Source organism: Chiloscyllium plagiosum, chromosome 6, assembly GCF_004010195.1.
Source record: "Chiloscyllium plagiosum isolate BGI_BamShark_2017 chromosome 6, ASM401019v2, whole genome shotgun sequence".
NCBI lineage: Eukaryota > Metazoa > Chordata > Chondrichthyes > Orectolobiformes > Hemiscylliidae > Chiloscyllium > Chiloscyllium plagiosum.
The window spans coordinates 64,185,842-64,203,428 of NC_057715.1; the positions used below are offsets into that span (position 1 = coordinate 64,185,842).

Here is a 17,587-nt window from a genome sequence, read left to right on the forward strand (position 1 = left end):
TAAAATTGAGGACACTGTCCAGAGGTTCATCCCCAAGAAGAGAAAGATTATCCGGGGAGGGATTAGACAACTATGGCTGACAAAGGAAGTCAGGAAATGTATCAAAGAAAAAGAGAGGACTTATAAAGTAGCCAAGAGCACTGGGAAATCAGAAGATTGGGAAGACTACAAAAACAAACAGAGGATAACAAAGAGAGAAATAAGGAAGGAGAGGATCAAATATGAAGGTAGACTAGCCAGTAATATTAGAAATGATAGTAAAATGACATCAAAATTGGAGGTGCAGTGGACAGCAAAGAAGGTTACCTCAGATTACAATGGGATCTTGATCAGATGGAGTTTAATTCAGATAAATGCGAGGTGCTGCATTTTGGGAAAACAAATCTTAACAGGACTTACACACTTAATGGTAGGGTCCTAGGGAGTGTTGCTGAACAAAGAGACCATGGAGTGCAGGTTCACAGCTCCTTGAAAGTGGAGTCACAGGTAGATAGGATAGTAAAGAAGGCGTTTGGTATGCTTTCCTTTATTGGTCAGAGTATTGAGTACAGGAGCTGGGAGGTCATGTTGCAGCTGTACAGGACATTGGTTAGGCCACTGTTGGAATATTGCATATAATTCTGGTCTCCTTCCTATCGGAAACTTGAAAGGGTTCAGAAAATAATTTATCAGGATCTGCCAGGGCTGGAGGATTTGAGCTACAGGGAGAGGTTGAATAGGCTAGGGCTGTTTTCCTTAGAGCGTTGGAGGCTGAGGGGTGACCTTATAGAGGTTTATAAAATCATGAAGGGCATAGATAGGATAAACAGACAAAGTCTTTTCCCTGGTGAGGGGGAGTCCAGATGTAGTAGGCATAGATTTAGGGTAGGAGGGGAAAGATATAAAAGAGACCTAAGGGGCAACTTTTTCACTCAGAGGGTGTTACATGTATGGAATGAGCTGCCAGAGGAAGTGGTGGAGGTTGCACGATTGCAACATTTAAAATGCATTTGCATGGGTATATGAATGGGAAGGGTTTGGAGGGATATGGACCAGATACTGGCAGATGGGACTAGATTGGGTTGGGATATCTGGTTGGCATGGACCAGTTGGACTGAAGGGTCTGTTTCCATGCTGTACATCTCTATGACTATGACTCTAAACATTTCTTTCAATACATAAGAAACAGCTTTTTACTTTATATATTAATGATCTGGATAAAGGGACTTGGGGCATTCTGGCGAAGTTTGTCGATGATACGAAGTTAGATGGACAGGCAGGTAGTTCTGAGGAGATGGGGAGCTGCAGAAAGATTTAGACAGTTTAGGAGAGTGGTCCAGGAAATGGCTGATGAAATTCAACGTGAGCAAATGCAAGGTCTTGTACTTTGTATAAACAAATGCAGGCATGGACTATTTTCTAAATGGTGAGAAGATTCCTAAAGCCAAAGTACAAAGGGATCTGGGAATGCCGGTCCAGGATTCTCTAAAGGTTAACTTGCAGGTTGAGTCCTTGATTAAGAAAGCAAATGTAATGTTGTTATTTATCTCAAGAAGGTTGGAATATAAAAACATCAATGTGCTTCTGAGACTTTATAAAGCTCTAGTTAGGCCCCTTTTAGAATACTGTTTAATTTTGGGCCCCACACCTCAGGAAGGACATACTGCCACTGGACAGTGTCCAGAGGAGATTCACACAGATGATCCCTGGAATAGTAGGCCTAACATACAATGAACAGCTGAGGATCCTGGGATTGTATTCATTAGAATATAGAAGGTTGAGGGGCAATCTAATAGAAACTTACAAGATAATGCATCTCTTAGAAAGGGTGGACACTGGGTAGTTGTTTCCGTTAGGCAGGGAGACTAGGACCTGTGGGCACGGCCTTAGAATTAGAGGGGCTCAATTTAGAATGGAAATGAGAAGACATTTCTTCAGCCAGAAAGTGGTGGAATTCATTGCCACAAAGTGCAGTGGAGGCCGGGACATTAAATGTATTCTAGGCAGAGATTGATAAATTCTTGATCTCGCAAGGAATTGAGGGCTACAGGGGGAATACGCCCATCAGCCATGATTAAATGGCGGAGTGGATTCAATGGGCCGAATGGCCTTACTTCCATTCCTATGTCTTATGGTCTTATAATCTTTGAAACCTTGCTTTCTCGTTTGGACTGTAACTCCTTAAATTCTCTCAGCAAAACATAATTCCCAGTTCCCTGTATACAGTTGTTTCCTATACCAAACACACTGGATGTTTTCCTGCTTCTTCTCCAGCAGATGCCTTTTACCCTTTGAAAAAGTAATTTATTCAGATACAAGTAGGTAATGAAGACCTTCCAATGATCAAAACAGTTGGAGAAAGAGGCAGATATAAAGACATTAAGGGAATATTCCTGAATATGGGTGAAAAAAAAACGTTTTAGAGAAGAGAAAAGGGCACCGAACGTAAGGAAGAGAAAGCAAGGAAAGCCACAGTGGAAACTGTTCCTTTGTGATCTACAAAATTATTTGATCTGTGCCTCCAAGGTTCCTCTTTGATGACATCACCCATGGAACTGATCTATTTCAACCAGTTGTAATCAAAAATGATAATTGATGTCCTACTACATATTTAATGAGCTTGTCACATAAGGCTGGCAGAAGGATTTGATGGTTGGATAGGTGGCAACTTTATTCCCTAGATAATACCAATCCCATTGAAATCATTATTGCACCATTAGCTCCAGTCAAATGTAGTGAAGTCAGTGCCAAGGACTCAAACCACAAACCCCCACAGTGTGTTCAACTGTCCACAGGGCCTGCCTGCAGTGGAGGCAGTTGCCACATGTCCTGGTCTGTCAGCAACACCAACCCCTCCCCCAATCTTTTACAAGTTCAGCATGCCATAGTATCCATTAAAATGATTCCACAACAGTTATGGAGTCATAGAGTCATGCAGCACAAAAACAGACCCTTTGGTCCAACCAGTCCATACCAAACATAATCCCAAACTAAACTTGTCCCACCTACCTGCTCCTTGCGGATATCCCTCCAAACCTTTCCTATTCATGTACTTACCCAAATGTCTTTTAAACATTGTAATTGTACATACATCCACCACTTCCTCAGGAAGTTCATTCCTGATATGAACCACCCTGTGTAAATAATTTGCTCCTCGTGTCTTTCCTAAATATCTCTCCTCTCACCTTAAAAATGTACCCAGAGTTTTGAAATCCCCCATCCTCGGGAAAAGACAACCACCATTAACTCTATCTACACCCCTCAATTTTATAACACTTCTACAAGGTTGCCTCTCATCCTCCTATGCTCTATTTGAGGTCCCAGACCCCATCTCTCTCTGGCGCAGTTATAGGTGAGCAGGCTACATACACAGAAATGATGAAGAAAAACAGAGCCTCAAATAGTCAGAGAAATCTGGAAGTTATTTCAGTTAGGTAAAGTTAAGTTGACTGGTTGCTGTCTTTTTATGTCATGATCCAAGTTTGAATCCAACTAAGACGATGAAAAGTCTCCATTCTCTAATGTTTGCAAAAGGTACCTACTTATATGAAATATTTATGATTAGATGCATTTAAACACCATGTTATTTTGCATCCACCTGGATCTGCTGGATTTAATGGCCACTGTAGTGAGCCCATCCAGGCTGGCAACACCACTATACCTATTCCTGTATGGACTGCTACAATTAACAGTCAATTAGGCAATTATCTGGATAGTGTGTGGACAGTGTTAGGGTTCCTGGGTTTGGAAATCCCACTTCCAGAAGTTGCTGGCCAAAGGCAGATCTTGACCCTTTCCACTTAGCACCCTAACTAGGGAATCAGGAAAATGTCAGGATCTCCATCCCAAGGCCTCACTGCCTTATTACCAAGACTCAGCTTGCTCCCAGGGTGAACTGCGCCCAATGTATCTAGCTTCTGGCATACTTAGTCATAGAAATGTACTTCATGGAATCAGACTCTTCGGTCCAACTCGTCCACTTCCCAACTTAATCTTGTCCCATTTGCAAGCACTTGACCCGTATCTCTCTAAACCCTTCCAATTCATATACCCATCCAGATGCCTTTTAAATGCTGACGCACACTTTTCAATTGTGAATCCGCAAATTTCAAATTGCGGCTACAAACTTGGTCAGTATAGGGATTGAACCCATGCTGTAATTGGATCAACCTTCACTACTTCCTCTGGCAGCTCATTCCATACACGCATCACCCACCGCGTGAAAATGTTGCCCCCTAGGTCCCTTTTAAATTTTTCCCCTCTTACCCTAAACTATGATTTTATAAACCTCTGTAAAGGTCACCCTCGAGATTGTGGTGCTTGAAAAGCCCAGCAGGTCAGGCAGCATCCGAGGAGCAAGAGAATCGACGTTTCAGGCATAAGCCCTTTATCATTCCCGAAGAAGGGTTTATGGCCGAAATATTGATTCTCTTGCTCCTCGGATGCTGCATGACATGCAAGGCTTTTCCAGCACCACACCTTCGACTCTGATCTCCAGCATCTGCAGTCCTTACCTTCTCCTCTACAAAGGTCACCCCTCAGCCTCCGACATTAGAGAGAAATTAGCCCCAGCCTATTCAGCCTCTCCCTGTATTTCATATTCTCCAACCCTGGCAACATCCTTGTAAATCTTTTCTGAACCCTTTCAAGTTTCACAACATCCTTCCGATAGGAAGGAGGTCAGAATTGCACACAATATTCCAAAAGTGGCCTAATCAAATTTGGATGCCGTCAGACTCCAGTAGTTGTACACCTGCTCCCATTCCCATTGTTAATTATCCATATACCAGAAGCTTTGGATTGTCCTATTCACGACTCTTATTTTTTCCACACTGCAGCTAACCTTTAAAAGGCTCCAGTTTCTTCAGTCTCTCTCTCCTTTGGGGTCTTTCACAGCAGTACCTCCTCCATCCTGCACTCAGGATCTCAGGCTCTGCCCCACAAGCTGCTGAGGCCACCTCTTCTTGCCCCAGAAAGGACCCACAGGACCTGACCAATTCCTCTGCTGCTCAGCACTCTCCCAACTTATTGCAGTCTACTGGCAGTGATCAAGACTAAGCGCTCCACAGAAGTTGGGGCCTGACATCTAGAACCTGACTAAACTCGGATGATAACTTCCCCATTACATTCATTTAAATATGCTGTACAAGCAGAATTATCTGTGTCTTCATGACGCTACAAATTTTCCAGTGAGTGGCTGAGCCTCACAGAGAGGAAGAGAAGTTGCTACAGCCCTCTGGGTTAGAGAAAAGAAATTCAGTCAGAATCTCCCCTTCAGATCACAAGCCAGTGTCTCTGCTGGAAATAGATAAGCACATTGGAGGGCATGCCAACATTCCTTTTGAGCCCCAAAGAATTCTTAACCCTAATAAGTAGAAAATGTCCAGGATACATTAACATTATGTCCATGACATTAACAAAAACTGACAAGAGAAAAACAATTGTTCATAAAATTTGACAAATACTCCCAACTGTTTTGGGAATTATGCAGTGCACTTACTGATAATATACAACAGCATGTTCAATGAGGAAAAAATTTACTTTTATATCCCATCTTTTATATCATCAGGACAACATAAAGCACTTAAAGTCAGTACATACTTCTGAAGTATAGTCACTGCAGTAATGTGGACAACTTCGTTAGCAAGGTCTCATAAACAGCAAATGGAAAAGATAAGTTGTTTTGGTTGTGGTTGCGTGATGAATGTTTATCAGGACACAATGGAAACTCCCCCGTTCTTCCTTCTCTCATACTGCCAAGGGATCTATTAAAACCACCTGTGCAGGCCAATGCTTAACAGTTCATCTGAAAGACAGCACCACTTATGCAGCACTTCTTTAGAAATGATATGAATCATCAGCTGATAATGTGTTCAGCTTTCTGGAGTGAAGCTTAAATCTATAGTGACAAGACTGGGAGGTAAGAGTCTTACCACAGAGCAAAGGTCAACACTTAGAGTCATAGAGATGTACAGCATGGAAACAGATCAGTCGATCCAACTTGTTCACGCCAACCTAATATCCTAACTTAATCTAGACCTATTTGCCAGCATCTGGCCCATATCCCACTAAACTCTTCCTATTCATATACCCATCTAGATGACTTTTAAATGCTGTAATTATACCAGCCTCCAGCACTTCCTCTAGCAGCTCATTCCATACACGCACCACCCTCTGTGTGAAAGGGTTGCCCCTCTCACCCTAAACCTATGCTCTCTAATTTTGGACTCCCCCACCCCAGGGAAAAGACCTTGTCTATTTATCCTATCCATGCCCCTCATGATTTTATAAACCTCTATGGAGGTCACCCCTCAGCCTCCAACGCTCCAGGGAAGGTAGCCCCAGCCTATTCAACCTCTCCCTATAGCTCAAACCCTCCAACACAGGCAACATCCTTTGAAACAGATTTAATATATTCTGCTAACTACACACTTCTTTTAACATTATACCAATTAAATAACTTAGTATTTCACCCAATTATTTCTTCCATCACTTACCATAAAGCCAAGTGCTTTAATGACATCAAGTTTACACATTGGACAGGTTCGATGCTCAAGAAGCCACGGATCAATACATATTCTATGGAATACATGCCTAAAGAACAATACAAATCATAAGCAAAAATTGTTGTAGCCACATGAACCAGTTGCAAACCATAGCTAGCCAGGTTATTTCTTGCTGGACATGTTTTCCGAGATTGGTTTAGAAGTATGGTTTCAATTCAATCTCGATTAAATTCTTGTAAGCTGGAGGCAAAGAATGTACGACTATCTAAGAATGTACAACTTCTGTTGCAGCGATGTTGATATTTGCACCAAATGCTAAGACATAATAGTTTCCAATGAATTTTCAAAGAGTGAATGTAACTTATAATGGTAAATGAATCTAAGCACAGAGATCAGATCCAAAAATATTTTAATTGCCATTGTTAATTGAGCAGCTCAAAAAAGCATTAACTTGCTTTTCATTCTAGTATTTAGTATAAAAATAATTACCATATGCAATTTTGGTGTTCTTAACGTCAGTACATACTTGCCACAGGGAGAGTCAAGGGGTGGTTCATGGAGTTAAAGGATTGTCCCATGAGGGAAAACAGAGTGGACTAGACCTATATTCCCTGAGGTTTAGGAGAACGATAGTGATTTAATTCACATATCTAAAATTCTTCTGTTTGACAGGTACTTCCATTGTTTGAGGAACCTACACAGAAGATGAGGGGATCAGTCATTTAAAACTACAGTGACAAGAAATTTCTTCACTGTGTTCTGAATCTTTATAGTATTCTATCCCAGAGATCTGTGGATGCTCAATTGTTGATTATGTTCGAGATAGAGACTTCTGGATATTAAAGGAATTAGGGGATATGGTGACAGGTGGAAAGGTACAATTAGGATAGAAGCTCCACCAGACCTTTTGGAAAAGCAGAGAAGGTTCTAAGGGCAAAATGGTCTTCTCCAGTTACTTTCTTAAAGAATCACAGAAACCCTACAGTGTCAAGCCATGCCATTCAACCCATCAAGTCCTAACCTTCCCTGTAACCCTGCACTTCCCATGGCTAATCCACCTAATCTGCATACCTCTGGACACTGTGGGCAATTTAGCATAGCCAATACACCTAACCTGCATATCTTTGGACATATATGGTTGCATTTTCAATTAGAGGCCACAGAAATTTGAGGGTTCTAGGAATAGGGATGGTTATTAATGCTGATGCTTTAAATAGAACTTGATTTATACGACAATCACCTGTGTACTACTAAGAGAAAACCAACTCTCCCCATCTGACTGGTTACGTGACCTGTGTACATAATTGCACACAATTTTAGGATACTATTGTGAATTATCGGAAACCTCTGAATTAGAGAATCCTCCTAATTGTGTAAGGATTGGAAGACATTTACTCAGTTATAATGCTAAGTTTACACTTAATTAGTTTTTACACTTCAAATTAATACCATTAAACCCAGTCCCGTTTTTTGTTTTTAAATCGAAATTAACATGAGAGATTCAATACCAATGCATGCTAAAACCTACACCTCACTGTCTGCATTTACAATGACAATTGTTTTTTTTTAAATCCAATACTAGAGAATAATAGTTACAGGAAAACCTTCCAAAAATCAGATACAACTGCATAAAAAATACAGATGACAATCCACTTCATCCTTTACTGTAATTGGATTGCACTACCAGAAATGCATAAGACCTTGCATTACTCAATAATCTTTCCTAGGTTAGGTGGATTAGCCATGGGAAATGTGGGGTGACACGGATAGGGTCTGGGTAGGATGCTGTTCAGAGGGTTGGTCTGGACTCGATAGGCCGAATGGCCTGCTTCCACACTGTAGGGATTCTATGATTCGCTTATTGGATTTACTGTACATCTCTCCTCTTCTCTCCCTTCAAAAGAAAGTGTGCTCTACATGGGGAAATCAAAGGAAAATAGCAAACTGAATTATAGTCATTCAGTCTCACATTAGTGTTTAATTGTTTCGATGGAAGTCAATTGCTCTCCATCTTAAGATGTTTTACTTTTAAAAGACTGACCTTTTTCAGCTCCCTTTTTTTGCACAGATGGCTTTTGTAAATTATACTCTATTTCCAATTCTTCTTGTGGAGGAACCCTTCCCTTGCCCAGAGCTGGATGACTTGTGTAGCATCAAGATGATTGTTACAGCTCTACAGTAGCCCATTTTTCCACTTCAATTTATTAATGCTATTATAGTAAAGACCAAAAAATTCCAAAACTCCATTTCATTTTATTCACGAGTTTGTTTTCAAAAAGTTGGTCTTTATAAATTAAAGATTATTCAGATTATTTTCTTGTACATATTCCTTCAGGTTAAAATATTGAAATCAAATGCATTATATATCACATTAACAAAAAGGTACATACTTGCAAGGAAGAATTCGCACAACATCTCGGGATCTATATACTTCAATACACACAGCACAGCCATCAATATCCAAATCTACTTCCTAACAAGAGTAAAAAAGTTTGAAGTTAGATGAAGAATAGGACTGGATAAACAATAAGATACATAAGTATGCACATTTTAATTTAAGCTGTGGAAGTTTGGTTTTATAAATTTAAATTTATTATTGGCTTATTTTCAACAGTAAAAAAAGTTGAGGTATGAATTGAGGTGTAGAAAGTGAAGGGTGGAAACAGACAATTTTGAAGGTGGGTTGAACATAAGATTTAAAGACAGCTTAGAGTCAAAAATTCAAACAAGAAACATTAATGAGCAGGAATAGACCAGTTGGCTTTTCAGGCCTGCCCCATACAGATCATGGTTTTTAAAACTCTAGTTAGGTTGATGCCCAAATGGAGAAATGAGAAAATCTTCGTTTAATTACTATTGTCTCAAAACTATTAAATTCCTTTCGACCCTCTTTATTCCCTAGATCTCAACTACCTCAAGAGTGTACTTTCCCACTCACAAAAGGTTTAAAGCCCCTTCTCATGCAAAACAGTACACTTGGTAGTGTAAAGAATGTTTCGCATTAATTTTGCATTATTTCCTTCTCCCTATTTATAAAAGCTGTTGGACTTTTGAGGATTGAGTGACTCTTGAACTTTCAATGAATTATGTAATTGAACACCAGATCTTTATATTTATTTAGACTTTGCAGAGTCTTTACATACGGAGTAAAAACTCTTATCCTTGTTCTTCCTCCCAAAATGTACTCTCAAACTTCTCCAGCACTGCAGAACAAGAATTAAACTCATTGTCTGTCAAAGATAAAAAGTGAGAAGTGACACAAGATAGGTCACTTGAAAGGTGGATGTGGGGGATCAGTTTTAGACAAGTTGAAATATTTGTCCAATGCTGAGACCATTCAATTCTTCAGAGAGATTATTGAACTTTAAATATTATATTTGGCTGATTGTTAGCTCTCCTGCCTCTAAATCACAAGTTTATAGGTTTAATCAAGTCCTGTTCCAGGACTCAACTATATAAATCTACACTAATACTTCTTTGGAATGTCAGACTATTAAGAGATGCATCTTTCAGATGAGACATTACAGGGCCCTCTCAGATGGATGTAAAAAATCCCAGAGAGGTGTTCCTGACACCCTGGCAAATATTCATCTTTTTAATGAACATGACCAAAGCAAATCAATCACCGGATTAATTGTGGTATTATTTGTTGTAGATCTTTGTTGTAAGCAGCAAACTACTGTATTTTCCAACATCGTATCATTCTCTACATTGCAATAGCTGGGAAGCAAGCGGAGATTGTGAAAAGCTGTTTAAATACATTTCTTTTTCTTTCTATTGGCCATTTACAACATTTGGACATAGTACCTTATGGAGATGACAAAAGGGCCACATAATAACCACTGCCCTACGACGAAAAGTGTCATCCAAAAATCAACCACCAACTCAGTGGGGAAGAGTACAATTTTCAAAGTGGACAATCCATTTATTTTTGTGTAGCAATCAGCCTGTAATCAGGCTGTGTGGGCAGAGGACTGTGTGTGGTGCGGCACAAGTGGCATTGTACAAAATATAGAGGTAGTCCATGCAAACCAAGAAAATACACCACAACACATTTAAAATGTCTAAAAAAAAAATCAATTAGCAGTCTTAGTTTCTGAAAAATAATCCAAGTATCCTTTTGATTCATATGAAGCAAACTTTATGAACTGTTCAAAGAAAGACCTTACACCCCTGGCAAAATTTCACTCCCTGCAAGTTGTTGCTAAAATAAAGTTAAAACCAAAATCCTGCCAACAGACATATAGAACAATAGTGCCTTACCCTATCTCCATGCCTGACAGTATGCAGCTGAAGTTTACTAATAGCTTTCTTGGCTTCTCTCCTGTTGTTCTTGTTTTTCTTGTTCTGATAGATGAAAAAAAAATGATTATATTCAAAGCTAGTATGTTCATATCTTTTAAGCTAGTCTCCTAAATATTTAAAGTCTAGATTAGAGTGGTGCTGGAAAAGCACAGCAGGTCAGGCAGCATCCGAGGAGCACCTGCTGTGCTTTTCCAGCACCCTTCTAATCTAGACTCTGGTTTCCAGCATCTGCAGTACTCACTTTTGCCTCCTAAATATTTAAAGTTTAACCCAATTTTAAATTTGTGGAACCTGCTCCAAAATCCAGCTGTACAAGTTGCACTGCCTCTATATTCCTTGGCAAAGAACCTGGTTGATATTATGCTCACTTGAAAGAAGTAAAATGGATCCCAAATCATCCAATTTGGCAGGTGTGCATTCTTCACTGAAATTGTGCCACCACCATAAAGAGTAAACACTGAAGTATTAGTGTCCATAGCCTGCACATAAACCCAAACCATAAATACTTTTTCAAAGATTACTTCCCAAAAGCAAGCTGTCCAGACTACAAGTGATACTAATCCAGCTGTATCAAGGTAACCCAATCTACATGTAGCCTAATTCACAATGGATATAGGAATCACTGGAGGCTAACACCAAAAAAAGCAGGAGCAACCTCAGGGCTGCAATCAAAAACAAAATGGCCTGAAATTTAACTTCCCTTTTTTTTAAAAAAAACGAAAGGAGACCTGTTGCTGGTCTCCAAAGCTCAATGAGTCAAGTGACATGAGGCCAAAGTGGCATAAATTCCATTGTCAGCCTGCTGCTACCGTCCCATTTCATCTTCCCACTGCTGTTTGGCCTAACTGGAATATCAGTGAAACCTCTGTTTGAAAAAGAAAATCCTAATTTATTCATTAGTTAGGCCACCTTTGAAATACTACATTCAATTCTGGCCTTCCTGCTATAGGAAAGAGGTTATGAAACTTCAAATGGTTCAGAAAAGATTTATAAGCATGTTGCCAGATTTGGAGGGTTTGCACGATAAGGAAAACCTGAATAGGCTGGGACTACTGTCCCTGGAGCATTTGAGACTGAGGGATGACTTTGCTGATGTTTATAAAAACATGTGGGACATGGATAGGGGTGTCCAAGACTACAGGGGCTAGGTTTAAGATGAGAGGGGAAAGATTTAAAAGGGAGATGAGGGGCAACTTTTTCACGCAGAGGGTGGTGCATGTATGGAATCAGCTGCCAGGGGTGGTGGTGGAGGCTGGTGCAATTACAACATTTAAAAGACATCTATATGGGTACACAAATAGGACAGTTTTGAGAGATATGGGCCAAGTTAATTTAGGACATCTAGTCTGTATGGATGAGTTGAATGGAAGGATCTGCTTCTGAAATATATGTCTCTGTGACTCTATAATCTGCTAGTCACTTTACGCAATTGCAGTTCTTTCTAAGGCTTGTTTACTTCTTTAATGACACAGAGCAATTGAGCACTAAACACGGTTCACTTGTGAGTCGAGAAATCAAGTGTCATCAGGCCAGCTGATTGTTCTTAGTGACATTTTCTGTTAAACAAGATTTGAGATCTTTCCATCTCAAATATGGTTCGCTCAGTTCTCAGCCAGAAAACAGGGTTCAAGTTGCAGTGTTGCACATTACCTCAAACTAGATTTACCTCAGTGGACAGAGGTAATTAACAAACTATAAAAGTAAAATACACTATTACTTATTGCTGTAAATAGTAACAAAAAAAATGTTGCTTTTGCACCTTTACCAAGACAATGGAACATAATAATTAAAGAAAATTCAGTATAAAATCCTGCTCAAGTCACTGCTACAATGCATTAACCTACAGTTTACTGGAAAAGATTTGAAGGCTTATCAACATTCAAAGTACTACAATAATACAGCAAACTGAAGGAGAGTGTAAAGAAAAGGTACTTTAAAACCAGGATTTTTTTTTAAAAAAAAGGGAAAATTAGAAGGAATATGCCATATATAAAGAAATGGATGTAATTCAGCACGAACATTCTTATTTGTAAAAAGATTATAATGTGAGAGATCAAAAAAGAGGAAAATGTAAAATGCTAATTTAGAAAGAGAAAGTATTCATTTCACACATTGTGATTATTATATAAACTATTTAAGTAAAAATCTAAGCGGTGTACTGACATTCAAAGTGATGCTTTATTTAAAAGATATGAACCTGAAAGTCTGACTGAATATTTCAGAAATATGATGGAAATTTTAAAATATTTTAAAAATTTTCTTCATAAATATTTACCTGACTTGAAAACTGTGATCCTGCATATAGAAATCTCTGGATGTAATAAAAAATGAGCCACGCCAGGGAGATGATCATCATTGTTATGAAAGCAATAATTACAAATACTACTGACTGAGAGCTCATCCACTCCTGCACATGTCGGGTACCAACAGTTATGGACATGATCATTGGAATACCTCGGCGAGCTAACTCTAGAATTTCCATCCCCTTTGAATTGCCAATCATGATAGCAACAGTATTTCCGGTCCCTGAGAATAAAGAGAGTAAACTGTTAGTAAAAGATCATATCCAAATATGAAGCAGAACTGGAATAAAAGAAAGTGACTCCATTGAGAGATTTCAAATTAAAAATAAGATGGCAGGAATCAAGGTTAAACATAGCTTCCATCAAGGATCATATTTCTTTGTATTGACATCAGTTTCATTGTTAAAAATCACACAATACCAGGTTATAATCCAACAAGTTTATTTGGAAGTACAAGCTTTCAGACCATTGCTCTTTCATCAAGTAGATAGTGGAGCAGGATCATAGAACACAATTTATAGCAAAAGGATCATAGTGTCATATAACTGATGCAATATATTAAACAAACCTAGATTGCTGTTCAGTCTTTCACCTTTTAGAATGGGATGCAGGTTTCGATTCATTAATATGTAAATCCCAGAACTTCTTTCAAGTCACACTCCCGAGATAACTTAAAAAAGGTTCTATAAAAAAAGTTCAGATGATACATTAAAAAGGTGTGAGGTTAGAGTCTGTATGTATTCCAACCTTGAGTCAGATGGGCTCTATTTCCAAAGTAGGGATTTATAAAATGTCACATAGATTAACTTCCTACAAATTGTGTGCTTTTTGAACAAAATAGAATGTATCTGCAAATGCAAATTCACCCCATAGACTTATGTGTGTGGACGTGCATGTGAGGAAGAGAGTGAGTGTGTGCATGTGCTTGATAGGAGTGTGCGCATGAGTGTGATGGAGTATATGCCTGTGAGAGGGTGCATGCATGGGTGAGAGTGTGGGGGAGGTGCATGTGTGTGTGTACCTGAAAGAGAGTGTGTATACGCCTGAACGAGTGTGTATAAGAGAGGGTCTGCATTAGTGAGAGTAAGAGAGTGTGTGTGCGTGCGGACGCGTGCTTGTGTTTGAATGTATAGCATTCTATTTTGTTCAAAAAGCACAGAATCTGCAGGCAGTCAATCCATGTGACATTTTATAAATTCCTGCTTTGGAAAGAGAACCAGCCTGACTCAAGATTGGAATACATACAGACTCTAACCTCACCTGAGCTGAGATGTCACCTTTTTGACAAAACCTAAGCTAAGCTATCTCAGGAATGTGACTTGAAATGAGTTGTGGGATTTACATATTAATAAATTGAAACCTGCAACCCATTCTAAAAGATGAAAGACTTAACAGCAATCTAGGTGTTTTCAATATATTATTTCAGTTGCATTGCACTGTGATCTTTTGCTATAAATTGTGTCCTACGATCCTGCTCCACTAGCTACCTAAAAGGAGCAGTGCTCCAAAAGCTTGTACTTGCAAATAGATCGGTTAGACTATAACCTGGTGTCGCGTGATTTTTAAACTTTGTCCACCCCAGTCCAATACCAGCATCTCAACATCAGTTTCATTGCAATGCTTCTTGCTGAAATATTCGAAGTGTTTATAATATTGCTGCAACACTGTAGTTGAGCCTCTGCCAATGATCCTCTCTAGCTATCTTCCCATCGTAAATACTTATTAAAAGCAGCTCATTTGCAAGGCCGTTGGTATTGGCTGAGCACAAGCGCCTACAATATACTGCTATGTGGGAATTGAGGTGAATAAAAAAAAAAATCTGGAATGTAATAAAATTTAAACAGGTGGCTGGGGATGTTGCCAAAAATACTGATCAGTTTTTAAAACAGACAGAATAGACAGATGGCTCACACGCTATGAAACTGCCCAAAAATCATCTCTTCAAATGGAGAAGCAGAATTAAGTACATGAACAGAGGACATGGCATTATACAGAGGTTCAAACATTTTAATAAACCAGACCTTCAGTCTTTTGAGGGGGAATTACTGAATGTCAATGGAAGCATGCCACATGAAGATAGATGGCAACTACCTGGAGTGCCATTTTTCACCCAACAAAAGAAGCAAGAGCCACATCAAGCTCAACGACAATACAGAAACATCAAGATAATACATTGACCAATATTTCTGTATTTTTTTGGCACCAATAGTGTTCGCCCTTTAAAATTAAAATGTTATCCTTCACATCATTCTGTGGTTAAATGTGTCACTGTTTTGGGATGTCACAACTTCTGTTCTCACTTCCTCTAACTACAACCACCAGCGATGCAGAATTTGAACTCCACCTTCTGCTTGAACAGTGTGAAACCAGCAGATTATCATAACAGTTCTCAGGAGAATCCATTGCAAGGCATCCATCATATGCAAGCCTTCATTAATTTGCTTAATCTTCAACAGGAGAAGACTGCATATAATTCCTGTGAAATGCAGGGGATCAAGGTGACATTGGGCAGCTGGTGGCATAGTAGTAATATCACTGGACTAGTCATCCAGATGCCCAATTTAGTGCTTTGGGCACACGGGTTCAAATCATACCACTGTAACTGCAGGAATTTAAATTCAACTAATTCATAAATCTGGAATTAAAAGTTAAGTTCAGTAATGGTGATGCTCTAAATGGCGTAGCAACCAACTCAGTTCACAAACAATTAGCAGTAGGCAACATCTCTGCTGAGGATGTAGATGATGGTGAAAATGATGCCGTATTCCAATTGGTATCTTATTAGGTACACACCTACGTAGGTTTTGTGGCAACCCTGTAAACAGCAAACCATACTCTGGCTCCTTAGTTACAAGATGGAATATGCTCATTTATTCTATAATTTGTGCTCTCCTTTTCTGCTGAACCATTACAGTAAATTGTGATGCAGAAGTACTGGTGCTGGTGAGGAGACGACAAAACATCTCTCCTGCTAATAATAAAGAAATGAAAGTAGTAGGATTGGACCAATAGAAACTCTTGAAGCAAGACTCTGTATATGTCAGCTCAAACCTACTGGAACCACCTCTGGTTTACAGCTTTCCCTCTACTATGAAAATTCATTTTGGATGCTATCTTATTTATGTAAATTTATTAGTACCACTGGGTGACCTGCAAGAGTGAGGAGAAGATGAGGATGTAGCTGCTTTGCGATGCAGACTGAAGATAAGACTAGCCCCAGGTGAGGAATTAAGAGAATGAGATTATATCAAATGAATATTCAAATAACATCAAACCTGCTACAAAGTCTGCAATCTGTCTCTGAGAATATTGGGCAATGGATAGCTGGACCCTATAGTCCTTATTTCCAGGTTACCTTGTTCACCTTGTGACAGCACCTCACAAATGCAGAGACTGAGGCCCTGTGATTGGTAGTAAAACGTAGTTTCAGTCCGGATGGGTTGAAATGCCAACCGCTGTCTCACAAGGCTTTCGGATTCAGATATCAGCAATATATGACCAATTTGCTGATAAAGAGTAAGAAATCCAGGACAGAGTGGAAAGGAAATATCAGGAGCCAACCTGCATAAGGCTGCAGTTGATTACGAGATAGTAAAAGGTATTCCCTTATGAGCACCTTGAAAAATGAGATGGAAGAGACAACATCAGTGTAAGATTGAGATACCTGTGTTGACTCTGTCACATACATTGTGTGTGCCAAGGAGGTGGTGATGGCGTAGTGGTTTCGCCTCTAGACTAGTAATTCAGAACTATAGGCTAATTTGGATGGACAAGGGTTCAAATACCATCATGATAGATAGCCAAATTTGAATTCAAGAAAAACAACTGGAATTAAAAGCAACTATATAAAACTGTCAGTTGTTGTTAATATCCATCTAATTCAGTAATGTATTTAAGAAAGGAAACCTGCCATCGCTACCCAGTGCTGCCTACACATGATTCCAAACTGACAACAATGTCAGTGCAATTAGGGATGCACAACAACTGCTGGCCTAACCAGTGACACCCACATCCCATGATTAAAATTTTAAAAGGTCAACCATTCAACACGATAGTAACCTACAGGTTGCAGCTCGAAGAATGAGGAGAGACAAAGATTACAAGGGTATGTACAACATGTGCAAAGATTAGGGGTGGGTTCTATCCCTTTTGAATTCTTTGTATTTGAGAAAGATGTGGACTTCTTGCCCAAGTCCCCTTCACGAGCCAGCAGCCGACAAGGTCAAATATGGCCCTCATTGAATGGGGCACTTCTACCATCCAAAATCTTTGAGCAGAGGCAAGATGAAAACACAGATGACCCAACATTTCTCTGTGCTTGCACAATTACAGTAAGGATGGAAATGGGGAATGTCTGGTGATCAAACACCAATAGCATGATGCCCTATGTTATGGTTTCCTTCTGTGAACCTTCTTGGATCGCATGGATTAGTTGGAGCAGCAATTAGAAGCAATAAGGAATTTACAGGAGTTATGAGGTGCAATAGATGGTAA

General features: G+C 39.4%; 1 protein-coding gene across 1 annotated transcript in view; it reads right to left on the reverse strand.

The window, feature by feature from the left end:
• LOC122551053 (E3 ubiquitin-protein ligase RNF149-like) overlaps positions 1 to 13,347 on the reverse strand; it is a gene marked incomplete at its 5' end in the record, with an annotated part of 23,052 nt that extends 9,705 nt beyond the window's left edge. Inside the window, 4 exons of the mRNA XM_043692696.1 lie at positions 6,477 to 6,573; positions 8,876 to 8,958; positions 10,749 to 10,832; positions 13,066 to 13,347. Of these exons, the coding sequence (XP_043548631.1) occupies positions 6,477 to 6,573; positions 8,876 to 8,958; positions 10,749 to 10,832; positions 13,066 to 13,347 (546 nt within the window). The remainder of the gene's footprint in view (positions 1 to 6,476; positions 6,574 to 8,875; positions 8,959 to 10,748; positions 10,833 to 13,065) is intronic.
• Positions 13,348 to 17,587: the final 4,240 nt, after the last annotated feature.